The sequence below is a fragment of the Melospiza melodia genome, chromosome 9 (assembly GCF_035770615.1).
Source record: "Melospiza melodia melodia isolate bMelMel2 chromosome 9, bMelMel2.pri, whole genome shotgun sequence".
Taxonomy (NCBI): Eukaryota; Metazoa; Chordata; class Aves; order Passeriformes; family Passerellidae; genus Melospiza; species Melospiza melodia.
The window spans coordinates 18,389,501-18,402,500 of record NC_086202.1 but is presented as its reverse complement, the minus strand read 5'-3'; the positions used below and the strand labels follow the sequence as shown (position 1 = coordinate 18,402,500).

Genomic DNA, 13,000 nt, shown 5'->3' with positions numbered 1-13,000 from the left:
CATCTGCACCACTCCTATCCCCAAAAAAGCACTTTATGGACCCTATTGCTGTAACTCTATAATCCCCTCACCTGAGAGCCAGGGTGATGAAATGCATGGACTCTGCCCACAGGGAAAGAGAGATGCTGTTGTGTCTGCTTCGTTCTCACGTTACAAACAACCATTGCAGAAAGCAAAACCTTAATGGTGAAACAGCTCAAAGCAGCAGCACTCAATTCTTAGGGAGTTGTTCCCTCAGAATAACAAAATAGAGACAACCATAACAGTGCCAGGCTCACATAAACTGTGAGAGCTCTGAACCAAGCTATTGCCAGTGACCCAGGGACAGCACACAGACATCTTTGTGGCTCTGAAAAGCACAAACTCCCTGCTGCCTCCCAGTACTCCTGACCTACTTTTGGCCAATAGACTTCACCAAGGCAGGACATACTCCTTGTCTATGTGTAGGAGATGACTGAAAAATGTGCCTGCACACAATTCAACCAACTTGTTCTCCATTAACCTTACTATGATTTGTTTTTTCATCATCTGTACAGTTCGTGATTTTGCAATAATCATTGAACTCCATTACTAAATCCAAGAAACATTAAAAATGTTTAGTTTTTAGCTTTAGGGCATTGTGAAAAGAATCAAGCTTATGAAAATAAAAGAGATGGGCTGATTGTGAGAGAAGAGCATTGCTGCTACTACCAGAGGAGTGATGCCAGTGCATTTGAGATGCCTTACCTTATCCCCTGGCTGTGGTCTCATAAGAGAGACTTGGTCATAGCCTCGTCGAACCAAAGCCCACAGTGCATCAAGTTTACCCTGCAATAAAAAAAAAAGGAGACAAGATATGACCAAGAAATGTGGTAAAAACAGCATGAGATTAAACAACAGGTGGGTTGCTACAGCTTTTCTGCATTAAGCTGTCTGCACACACACTGGTCCTGTACCCTGGCCTCTGTACCCTTTATCTGGACAACCAGAAGAACCTCAGTGGAGAAATACCAAATATGCAGGCAGGATAAGAGGAGATTATTGTGAATAACTCCCTTAAGAGGCACAATTAGACAGGTGTTACTTTAAAGCACTAACCTTTAAATGTTACAAAAGGCAGAACAAAAGTACGGTACAGATGGGAAGAGAGAGAACTGAGGCACAGATGAACAGCCAGAAGAATACCTGCCTAGGCAGGCTTTAACATTCACAGATGCTTTCCAGAAACATTCAAGCACTGTTTAACTGATCTGTGAGTAAGCAGGGAAAGGGGGAACTCATCTCACAAAGCACTGTTTTGGGACATGGTCATAGATTCCTGGGATGAGCAGAGTATGGCAGCCTTGACTGTGCTAGCCCTCCAGCTTCCCTCTTTGCAAGCAGAGGTTACAGCTCTTCCCTGCCTTTAGGGTTGTGTGAGGATACATACATTAAAAGACATTGAAACACCAGGTATTATAATGACATGGGAGAACTGAGGGCGAAAATATGGGGAGACTGAGTGACTTGCCCAAAAGCCAAACACTACTGTCTTGTGGTTGAACTAAGGGGAAAGAGATCTGCATCCCAGCCCAAGCCCTTAGCCACAATGCAGTCAAAGCAAGGACAGTGCCCTTTATCTGATCCTTTTCTATGCTGCCTTCAGATGGCAGAAAACAGCATCTGCCCTCCCTAAGGTTCAAGGGATCTGCTGTTGCACCCCAGGCAAGAGAACCTGAAAAGACAGTGTGAGCTGAGGAAAGGAAGATCTCTGCTTGTGCCCTCTACTCTTCTCAAAAAATTATGGCAACACAGTGCCAAGTGAAATACACATTCCAAAACCAGGCAAAGGTGAGAATTAATGGCCACTTTTCTAAATAGTCTCACTCAGCTCTGCTGAAAGAAAGGCTGTGCTAAGGAAGTGGGATACAGTATCTTGCAAGACACAAAAGACTTGCTAAAACGGAGGCTCAGACACATTACCTTGATTGGAGTGTACCATTTTCGCTGGGAAGGTGGTTTTCTAACATGGGGCTTCTTTGGCTTGGGTTCCCATGGTTCATACTCCTGTTCTGGCAATTTAATAATAGCATTTTTGGGTTTCTCCAATTTTGCTCCTTCCTCTGTTGACCCCTTGTCTCCCCATCGCACCTGATGTCAGGAGAGCACACTGTAAGGAAACACTTCAGCAGTCCCCACCAGCAGGTGGTTCCCACAGATAATAATCTAGTTCCCATCAGATGACCAAGTGCTACCAGAATTAAGTCAAATTTATGAAAGCACCAAACTCCTACCATAATCAGAAATACACATTTAAGAATAAAACAGTCTAATTCAAAAACTGCTGGAACTACCAGCCTTTGCACATTCCAGCAATCTAAGGTGTTGTGGGAATTCACAGCATCTGGGGCAGATGAGAATCATTGAGGTTGGTAGGTGCTCTAAGATGATTGAATTAACCCAGCACCTACTATACCATACCTCAAGTGCCATATCCACACATCTTTTCAACACTTCAGGGATGGTGATTCCATCACTTCCCCAGACAGCCTGCTCCAACTCCTAATCACCCTTTCAGTGAAGAAATTCTTCCCAGTATCTAATATCTTAATATGTGATTTTGTTGTCTGACTTAGCTCAAGCAGAGAAGTGACTCCGCATTCAAGAACAGTATATGATCCATGGTGTCACAGTCAGCATACATTCTCAGCATCAAGGATAAAATTCTTCCAAGGAAAATAGTTAAGGATATTAAGATGCAATACTTCATCTGCAGTCCTGCAGGAAGTTGCTGAGAAGCCACAGAAACCAGGCACTGCATAGACAGCATCCTCAAAAATAAAACCAGTGTAGTTTGCCTGAATTTCCTCTGACAAGAGAACTGGTTGCAACTGCACCAAAGGGTTTGACTCACGAGATTAAAACTTCCTTTGGTGCTTATCTCATTTCTTAGCCTTCAAATTTTCTCTGGCTCTTAATGCTAGATTCATTTAATTATTCATGCAAATGACAGCAGCTTGAAGCCTGTCACTTGGACAGCAGGTGTGAATTAGGTACACAAGCCCTGATTAAATACCAGATTCCAGTCCTCTTCAAGAATCACATGAAAACACAGTGGAACAGTTTTCAATTCAATGTGCTGGGGTTTATAACACTAAAGAATAAGCCAAATACCTCCATCCTCTTAATCCCACCAACACCTCGGCCTCCATAATAAGATGCATCCACGGTTGGCCACTTCTTCTTTGGCAATCCATCTTCATCATCTGAGTCCTGTGGGAAACACAGGGAGATATTAATGCTGCTCTCACATAAAAAGCATAAACTGCGGAAAACAGCTGAACATCCTACGGTCCAATCCTTGGATATCTGGCTTTGTATTTTATGCTTATTTGCTGACAAAAACCAAGGAAGTCTCTTGTCTCTGCAGCTGCAATTTTAATAGGGAAGCCAGAGAGGATTGCCTATTCCTCTGTTCGGGCTGCTTTTATTTAATCAAATATGCATTGAGCTCCAAAATCTCCACTGATTTGTAAGGAAAGGCAAAGTATAGATGAATTGTACATAAACTGGCTTGCCACTGTGCTATGCAGAAAATGCAGTGATGAGTTGGCCCAGAGAAATAAATTCTTAATTGCACTTTTAGAACTTAATGTCACCTAACAGAGGAAAAAAGTGACCACTGTTGAGTTTTTTAACATATGCATCAGATCCTTTTCTCATGGCAGCTGTAACCAGTAATTCTACACTATTTGATGCTTTGTGGAGTCTGGCTCAAGTTGTACAATTTGAAAAAGGATTCAGACAGGAGCATTTCACAGTTGTTAGGGCAATCAGAACCAGAGCAATCATAAAGACAAAGATTCCTTTTCTGGAACATGTGAGAGTCTGAATCAGGAATTAACTTCAGGTTCATTTTTCTGTTCTTGCCTAACTAAAAGCTGGCAAATGGTTCTAGTTCAACAAGCCTGGGAACACATCTCCAGCTCTATCATCTTGACGATTTCTCAGACTCCATATTATTACACTAAGTCAAGATACCTGAAAGCCCCAGCCTGACACTCTCCAAGTACACACATAGCTGAGGAGAGGGCACAACAAACCTCCTACAATATTTCCTTCATTCCTCAAATAACTGTACCTCATGCTTATATGCAGACATGCATGCTGGTCTTGGACTGGCCATGCACAGTGCTCATTGCTACTGCTCCTCAGTACAAGCATGCTTCTAGAAACACTACCTGAACTTATTTTTTATTTAAAAAAACCCAAAAGATTAACTAAAAAGCCGAATACTATAGAGAGATGTAAATTACTGTTACATCACTAGATGGCATTTTCACAAAATTGCCCTACATGTTTCTATTGGAATGGAAAAGGAATTAAGAGCTCAAAAGACAATAACAGCTTTTTGAAACCAGGCTTTAATTTTTGTTTGTATTTACCTCTTAGATTATGCCTTGGAGAAAGGTTTTTCAGTGGCCTCTCAGGTACAGTTCAACAGGTCAGCTCCTCCAACAAATTCTTTAGTATGGCTGGGCAAGACTAGAGCTGATATTTGCATTAACAAGTAAGGGGAGTTTGAGTTTGGGGCTTTTATCGTTGTGGTTTGGCTTTTTCGTGTTTGTTTTACCTCTTTTTTTTTTGTTCCTGTTATTTTGTTTTATCCTAAATTGGGAAAATAAACATACAATGAAAGTATTGTGGTTTGGTGTTGGGTTTGGTGTTGTTTCAGTAAGCTTTTTTTTGAGAGTACAACAAATACACAAATTTTATCCCACTTTATGCTAATCTAAACCAGTACCCAGTGAACTGCATCAGTGTTTTAATATTTGATTTCACTGTGAACATGAGTACTATTTAAGCTATTCTGCCTCTTCCGTGCAATGTAACACAGATTGCAAGCGTTCATGTCTAACAGCTCTTACTGCTGGCAAGCCTGACTCTAGCAGGACAGAGCCAACAGCAACAGCTGATACTTTTCTAGTTGGATAAAGGATTTATACCAAATATCCCCTACACTGTACACGCAGCAAAGCAACATTAACAGCTACCACATGGAAATCGAATGCTTGTGCTTTAGAACAAGTTTTACACACCTATATTCAGTTTAATAGTAGCAATACCACACTGTATCAGCTGAAGGGCAGGTCACCGTACCTAGGGAGCCTAATAAATACTAAATGTAATGGAATTCATCACACAGTTACAGTTATTACAATGCATGATTATTACAACTCATGCTGGATAAAGACAAGGCCAAGAAAAGGGATGGATAACATCTGTTTCTGTGTTGTTCCTGGAGGCTTACATCAGTTCATTCTTTTTGATTGCATTTAAAATTGCAAAGCATCTGGAACTTCTGCAGGGCTGTGATGCTCTCTGAAACCTCCTCCAAATGCAGCATGGCTGCAACTGCAGGCTTTGTGATAGCACTAATCACACAAACCCCAGCATGAATTCTGGTGTGCATTCTGAAGTTAAATTGTCACAGTGCTGCTGCTCAGGACAAGTAGCAGGATCACATACATGCTAGTGGTGGCCTCTAGCAACCTCAAAACTGCAGCTGTGGTTGCCTCCCTACATTCATGCCAAGTTACAGCAAGTTAACAGTAAACTATAAGCTTCTCTTGTGGGTTAGGCAAGTATTTTTCCATTATTTCATTGTCTATGCCTAGGAAAAAAATGAAGGCAGGCATAGGTTTTCTCTGGAGGTGCTTTTATTTGCTACTATTATTTTCATGAAACTAGTATGGTGGGACTAAACTGAGGTCAGGGTCAGTGAGTGACTGTCCCCAAAAGAGCTAAACACAATCCTGCCTCACACAGCTCAAAACCTAAATGGAGAAAGGCTAAATGTCCTTCCAAAGGTCACTCTGCAGAAGAGCCACAGCCAGGGCAGGCTTTGTCTCCCCTCCTGTAGCAAAGCCACAAGAATGTGGCCTTTGCTGTCCTTTTTTCCAGCTGCCAGACTGTTCCTTACTACCAATCTGGGCTAAACTCCTGCTGAGAACAATGGCAGCTGTACTGGAGGAGGGACAGCTGTCAGCACAGCTTGAGAAGCAGAGATTTGCTTACACCTGTTTGATGCACAGCAGAAGGAACAAAATACCGTAGGAACTGCTGGCCTGTGGATTTTTGAGCTATGCAACTGTTTTCACCCTGGATGGAAGCAGTTTTGCTGTATGTATATAAAGAGGCCAGGAGGCAGAAATAACTGTCCTGACCCAGAGCACTTCCTCTCACAGCCTTTAAGGTGTCATTAGTACACCTACAGGGCTGCCATTCCTGGGCAGCATGGCACACTACAGTGCTGCAGGCAGTGCCACAGCTCAGAAATAGCACACTTACAGGCTCTGGAGGTGGTGGTGGAGGTGGCTCCTTGATCACCTGCAATAAACAAACAATGTAGAAATCTGAGAAAATGGCAGGGTTCATCCTTCTCAATAACTATGTCCTCCCTGCTTTCTTGCCCATGTCACAAATGAGTCACTCTGCTTCATTCCCCCCATTCAATCCTCTCATTAGCCCCATGGAAAATCAGCCCAGATGAGATGAAAAATACCATATAATTACCAAGTTAGTGCAAAGATATTATCTCAGAATCCGCAGCTCCTCTGAATAAATTAAAAAAACCCCAACAAACAAAATGCAGAAAAACCCAACCCTAACTCTTGTCTTTAAAGGGGACCATAACAGCTTGTGCACACATTAGTAAATCAATTCCATTACACTTTTATGCAGCAGGTTTCAAAGCTGGTCTGAAGGAGGTCTCGATCCCTACAGAAACTTAAGTCACATCCATGAGCTTATTTAAAATTCTCATTCAATGTAAAAGTCACATAGGCCTTGAAACAATCAAAAACCTAGACAAGAGTAACTTCAACATGCACTTTAGGCAAATTGTTGAACCAGGGCTTTACAAATGTGGCAGTTTTTTAAAGCAAGGTTAACCACCCGCTCCAACACTTTAACTGGCAAAGACTGTATGAAACCAAGTCAAGAGAATAAAAAGACTTTACTTACCACTGTGCAGCAAAGGGGCCAAAACCACCACAGAAGAGCCAGAGCCAGCAGCAGAAAGAGAATCAGAAGAGCAATGAAAAGGATGGTCCCAGTCAGCTGCAAACAAGATGATTATTTCTGAGTTACCTTTATATGCCTCAAAGAAGGCAGGTGTCCTGAAGTTACACACTTAGAGTCAGCTTTCCATCACTATGAGGTCTCAGATGCCCTATCCTCAGACTGTACTGGGTTCTGGAATGATACTAACTTTAGCTCTGATGTTTAAGCCTTTTTTTTTTTTTTTTTTTAATACACACTGGGAAATGAAACTTCTTCAATGGTAGATTTCCAACATTTGAGAAGAGGTTCAATTCACCAGCAACAGAGATATCAGGGAACAGGAAAAACTTATCAGGAAACTAGAGGAAAGCCTGGGGCCTGTCAATCAGGCTGAGGAAGGAGGAGGAAGGAGGCATTGGCTAGAGAGGAAGCTGTAAGAGATTTTCAAAGGATAGGTGGAAGGATAAAGGGAAAGAAACCAAATTCCAAAAGTGATTTCTATGTGATAAAGTCAACGAGATTCACCCTATTATACTGCAACTTGCTGAATTTCCATGACACCAGAAACTGATGCTTAGCCCCTTCTTACAACGGGGATTTCCTTCACTATTCTAAGTGCATTTGTTTTCCCCTCACACAATGAAAAAGCTCAGAGTGGAAAGCACCAACTGGTAAGAACTTTGCAAAGTCTGGGTGAGATCCTGAACGCCCAACTTAGATGGTACCTAGCTCTCTCTCAGGCCAATTCCTAGAGCTGCCAGGACTCACACATTCAATAAGGGACTAACACAAACACAGCTCCTACTCCATGCTTTTAAACAGGTAACCCAGCATCCCATATCTGAGTCACAGCATTGCCATCCCCACTCTGCTCTTTGGCTTTTGGTTAACGATGCAACAAACCCACCTGTGTTAGGATATGCTGTCTGGCTCACCTTCGTTTGGCCAGGGAGCAGCTGGATTGCCCAAAATGTGCCAAATGTCCTGCTCAAACAAGTCCTGTTAGAGGACACAGTACCCAGCTGCAGTTCAGTGCTAAGCCCCCCTCTCTGTCCCTCCCATGGCCCCATGTACAACTGATGCATCTGGAAAGCAGATACTTACAGAGAAATGAATTCTCAGTAAAGCCAGATTGCTGAGTAAAAATCAAGCATAACTTTAAGAAATATTGCTGCACTCCTTAAAAACAAATCCAAGTACAGTAGCAATGCAGTACCAGTGCTACTATTACTCCAAACACACATTACCTCCTTGTTTTGTAGCCTTTGTTTCCAGGCATTGCTTTTCCCATGCTAACTGCACATATAAATTGCTGAGACATTTGCCAGCAATAGCTCAGGAGCTGCTGGCAGCAAGAAGCTAAAGAGTCTTCTTTTAATGATTTTAATGACACAAAGCTCCATAGTGAAGCTGGACTTTGAAAAGAAAATAGCAGACTTCATGCAGCTGAACAGAAATAAGCAAGGGGATCACACAGAGGCTTTTGGATTATAGTAAAGATACTTACTGTACAGAAAAGACAGAAGGACCAGCTGGGGAGGAGAGCTGAGCAGGCCAGCTGACTGCCACCCACAGAAAAGGAAACAGGAGGGGAAAGGAAATGGAGGGAGTCTCTAAAACGAGAAGAGTGAGACGCATGAAATTAAGACAAAGTTGGAAACTGAACTGCCAACCTAGCTGCTTATAGGACAGAACAGGAGTAAGACAGTATTTTTCTATCAGCTGCAAATCAGGCTTCCTGCCTCCTTCACATTCAATCTGCAAGAGGCTGGTCAAAAACTGTCAGATTGACATGACTGGAGATTGGATTCCTCTTACTATCCTAAGGCTACCAAAAGGAAAAGCTTCCTCCATCCACGCTCTGGCCTTTAGGAACCCTGGTTAGGGTTGACACTTCAGTCTTCATCAGAAATAGATTACATATGGGTAACTAAATGCATCAGTTAACACTTGTGCAGACTTGAAAGGTTTTACTGTACCTGAGGTAAAAGAGTGGAATTAAATGTGAAAATATCAGTCCTCAGTATGGAAAATTTTGAAGAAAGTTTTAGCAAAATAGAAATAATAGCATAAAGAAACAAACACATCTCTGCTGTATTGTGTCCCTACAATCCAAGCTGTTCAGGATTCTGGTGTGATATTTCTCACCCTCATTGCTGCAAACATCAGAAAATTAGATTTACAAATTACAGTCACCTCTCTGTGCATTCCTGCCCTCCTGTTCTCCAGCTGTCAAAATGGCCAACAATGATTACAAACCAATATGACAGCATTTGGCACAGGCTATAAAAGTCCTTTTGACACTAATAACAATGATACAAACTGCTATCAGGTACTTCAGCCAGCTTGATTTAGACCACAAGCACAAGGTCACATATTTAATTACTGTACTTGCTCACACCAGCTCTCAGCACTGCCTATTTTTACCCCAAGGCAAGGAAGACAACTCCTCATCTATTAGTCAGTTTCCTAATTTTGTTTATTTGATTCTAAAATCAGATTTTGATAAAGGATCACTTCTAGCTGTTTGTCCCTGACACTCTACCTGGTCTTTTTGACCACATGATGCAGGACAGGCATCATGTCCTTTCTCTCTGTGGCCTTTCCAGATAGAAGTCCTAAGAGTTGTGCCTTTTACCCTAAATCCCCTCATGGACCCCAAGGCTCAACAGAGTGCTGCCCCCTGATGCTCCTGTGATCATTTTCTCAGGTCTCCTTCTGTTAAGATCCTAGTTTTGAGGATCTCACTCCTGAGGCAGGAATGGGCAGGGTGCCTCATACTCTAATTTTTTACTCAGAAAATCTATTATGATCTATCCACCATCAATAACAATTTGACCTTAAGCAGCCCTGGTTATTTTCCCAAGAGCTGCTGGGATCAGTCAGTAGCAGTGACACAGAAGCTGCAGAGAGGTCAGGCTCACTCAAGGAGGCTTTGCCTGGAGAACAACCATTTCTTTGCAGGGTCTCATGGTTCCTCTGTCAAGCCCCATTGGAGTTACTCACACAATGTGTGCTGGTGATGCTGACAGAGCTGGAGATGAACGTTAGCCCGTTGTTCATGCTGACTTGTAGGAAAACCACCCTAGAGCACAAAACAGATATGTTTATTTTTAGTGTCATCTTTACACCCATTCTTACCTTTATTCTGTCTCTGTTTTAACCACTGGTTTATGAGTCTGCATGGATAGTGGGTCCTGATGAGTCAGGGCACTTTCATGGCCTCAGGCACTTACCTGCATTTGCCTCCCTGCTTACCCAGGAGCCAACCTTTTATGTTACCTTAGTTGAGCAGGGACATAAGCTTTTTATTAAAAAATCGCATCCCACCTGCGGCAAAGGGCACCAGGACACTTAGTCATAACAGAATGCCTCAGACAACAGCAATACTACTGTACATAGCACAATAAACTTTAAGACTTTTTATTTATTTAAAGAAACCCTTCTGTTAATGAAACAGTGTGCTCTTTTGAATCCAAGCAAATCCAGAACCCCTGCACTGAGATCAAGAAGGGTAAAACCACTGAAATGCCAAGTGAAATTCAAGAAGAATCTTCCCTAGCCATTCTCCAATATCAGAGAAAAAAAAATTAAAGTAATAATAAAAAAAATTACAAAACCCCACCAAATTAATTTCCTTCATCTACAAATACAAAAGGCAAAGGAGCCATTCACCCGTAGCCCCAGTACAGCATTTAAGCACCCACAAGATCACCTAGGGAAAAGGTAGGTTGGACATTCTGCCATGTCTCCCAGAAGTCTACAGGATTAAAAAGGCTGAAAAATATCAACTCTAGACATAGCAGAGCAAAATTCGGGAAACAACACATGCAATAACAGCAAAGGAATTCAAATCAAGCATCTCCTTTCAACCAAAATTAAATGCAACTGTCTTGAATGTAATGAACTGTCTTGAAACAGTCTTTGGTCTGAAACAACAGGATATAGGAAGAGAGAAGGAATCACCATTCTGTGATTCCATGGTATGGGGCCATGGTCCAAGAAGATCTTTGGTTAAATTGTGCTGAAGACCCAACACTGAATAGAGCTATGGTGGCTCATATTAGGAAAGGATTTGGTACAAAGGAGATGGCTGCAATATGACACACACACAGAAATTTATGACATCTTCACCCAGACGTCCACCCTCTCAACACATGCTGAAATGCAATACTCACTGTCCAGCATCTTCTATCACAGGGGCAGGGCAAAGCAAGTATGTATCATGAATATAAGTCGGCTTTTCATCTGAAAGGAAATGGATATAACTCTCAGGGATGAAAAAATTAAACTGTTTCAAGCAGGCCACCCCCTTGGGAAGTGCTGACACCAACGACAGCCACAGATAAACTCAATATATTGGCAAGTACCAATACTCCCCAATGGTGCTGATTAAAAATCCAAGTACTAGAATAACCATTCAGGTTGATGCCAACATGATGCTATCAGGCTAGAGATACCACAGCTAAGAACTGGACATTTATCTCTGTTCCTGACAGCAGTGATCAGCCACTTGGAATTCAGCTTTGAGCAGCATTCATCATGCCTTTCTGAAAATTACGTGCAACCTCTACTCACACTGAATAGTCCAACCCCTCAAGTTACTCAAGGGCTCAAAAGTGAAGGCTCAATTTTTGTCTACCCATGTTCAAATACACAGAGAAGAAAATCCAAGGCTGCACTGTCTGAGCCTAAGAAAAAGGAATGAGAGGGATGGGGTGGAGTTGAAATGGAAAAATACTGGGGGGGAAAAAACCAAACCCAAGAGATGGTTGGTCATTTACAGGAAAGAGGCAGAGAGGGTCCATGACTGATGTTATCATGAGGATCTGCTCTGCTTCTCCTGAAGCCAACCTCCCCTCTGTGGCAGCATCATCTGTAAACAGCCCACAGATTGTTTCTAAGGGTTTGGTGCAGGCAGGGTCAAACACAAGGACACACATCTTCCCACCTAAGGAGGAAGCATTTCACTGCTCCAAGATTCAGCAGTGTTAATCCTGTCACTTTCAAAAGTCACATCCAGAAAGCCAAGTCCTGTGAATACAGACAGGAGGCCCAGCAGTAATCCTGCACTGCCACTCCACCAAAGGTGTGTAAGCTGAGGCACAAGAGCAGACACACCACTGCAGTGACGGCAGCTTAGCTCTGAGTGGCCAGCAAACAACTGTGCTGCCAGCCTGGACAAAGAGTGGTCTACCCAAGGGAATAAAGGGCTGATAAAGCCTGCCATCTTATTTATCCTTTTGAGGCCTGTTTACTCTTTATGTAGGAAAAAAAATTAACTCAAGCAACAACAGATGTAAGAATTGTTCCTTCATGCTTCACCCACTTCAAGCACACCTGAAGACAGAACTCATTTCCCTTCCATGCAGAGATAAGGGCATGGAAATCAGTAATATGTTTTAGGGAGGGAAAAAAGGCATCACAGATCAGTATCTCATCACAACATCTGTTGCAGATTTAACCCAAGGAAAACAGCATGGATTTGGAATGGAATCAGAGTAACTCCTGAGTATTTTCCAGGTGAGCACTCACTGTGTGAAGCTCAGTCAAGGTGCTAATGATTGGGGTCAGGGAAGGAAAAGCAAAAAGTCTAACTGATAAACCACAAAAAACAAATCCTGGTTAAAGCATATCTGTAAGTGGAATAAATGCAAGACCACCAGAGCTGACTGACTGCAGCATCAGCATAGACAACTGGGATGGGAAATGAAGGAGCAATTCATGTGTTCCCTCTTGTAAGTTAATTCACTGCTTGGGAAGGCACTAGTCTGGCCACGACAGCATATGAAAGCCTCCACTGTGCTCAGGCCACAAGGGCAGCATATATGAAATAGGAGCAGAGCTCCTCTCCCCACACCGTATTTCACTCTGCCCAAAATACACAGCTTCTCAGGAATGAGAGAGGACTGCTGAGAAACCGGACACTCCATCTTTTTTGGCCATTCAGTCCTTTGCCTGGCTGCTGAGACAGCAA

At 42.5% G+C, this 13,000-nt stretch overlaps 1 protein-coding gene across 1 annotated transcript in view; it reads right to left on the bottom strand.

Moving 5' to 3' along the window:
* The window catches only part of ANTXRL (ANTXR like), a 58,465-nt gene that overhangs the window by 22,242 nt on the left and 23,223 nt on the right, over positions 1 to 13,000 (bottom strand). Inside the window, exons 11-17 of the mRNA XM_063163606.1 lie at positions 11,202 to 11,271; positions 10,030 to 10,108; positions 6,985 to 7,080; positions 6,310 to 6,348; positions 3,133 to 3,231; positions 1,942 to 2,109; positions 727 to 807 (exon numbers count right to left, since the gene is read on the bottom strand). Of these exons, the coding sequence (XP_063019676.1) occupies positions 727 to 807; positions 1,942 to 2,109; positions 3,133 to 3,231; positions 6,310 to 6,348; positions 6,985 to 7,080; positions 10,030 to 10,108; positions 11,202 to 11,271 (632 nt within the window). The remainder of the gene's footprint in view (positions 1 to 726; positions 808 to 1,941; positions 2,110 to 3,132; positions 3,232 to 6,309; positions 6,349 to 6,984; positions 7,081 to 10,029; positions 10,109 to 11,201; positions 11,272 to 13,000) is intronic.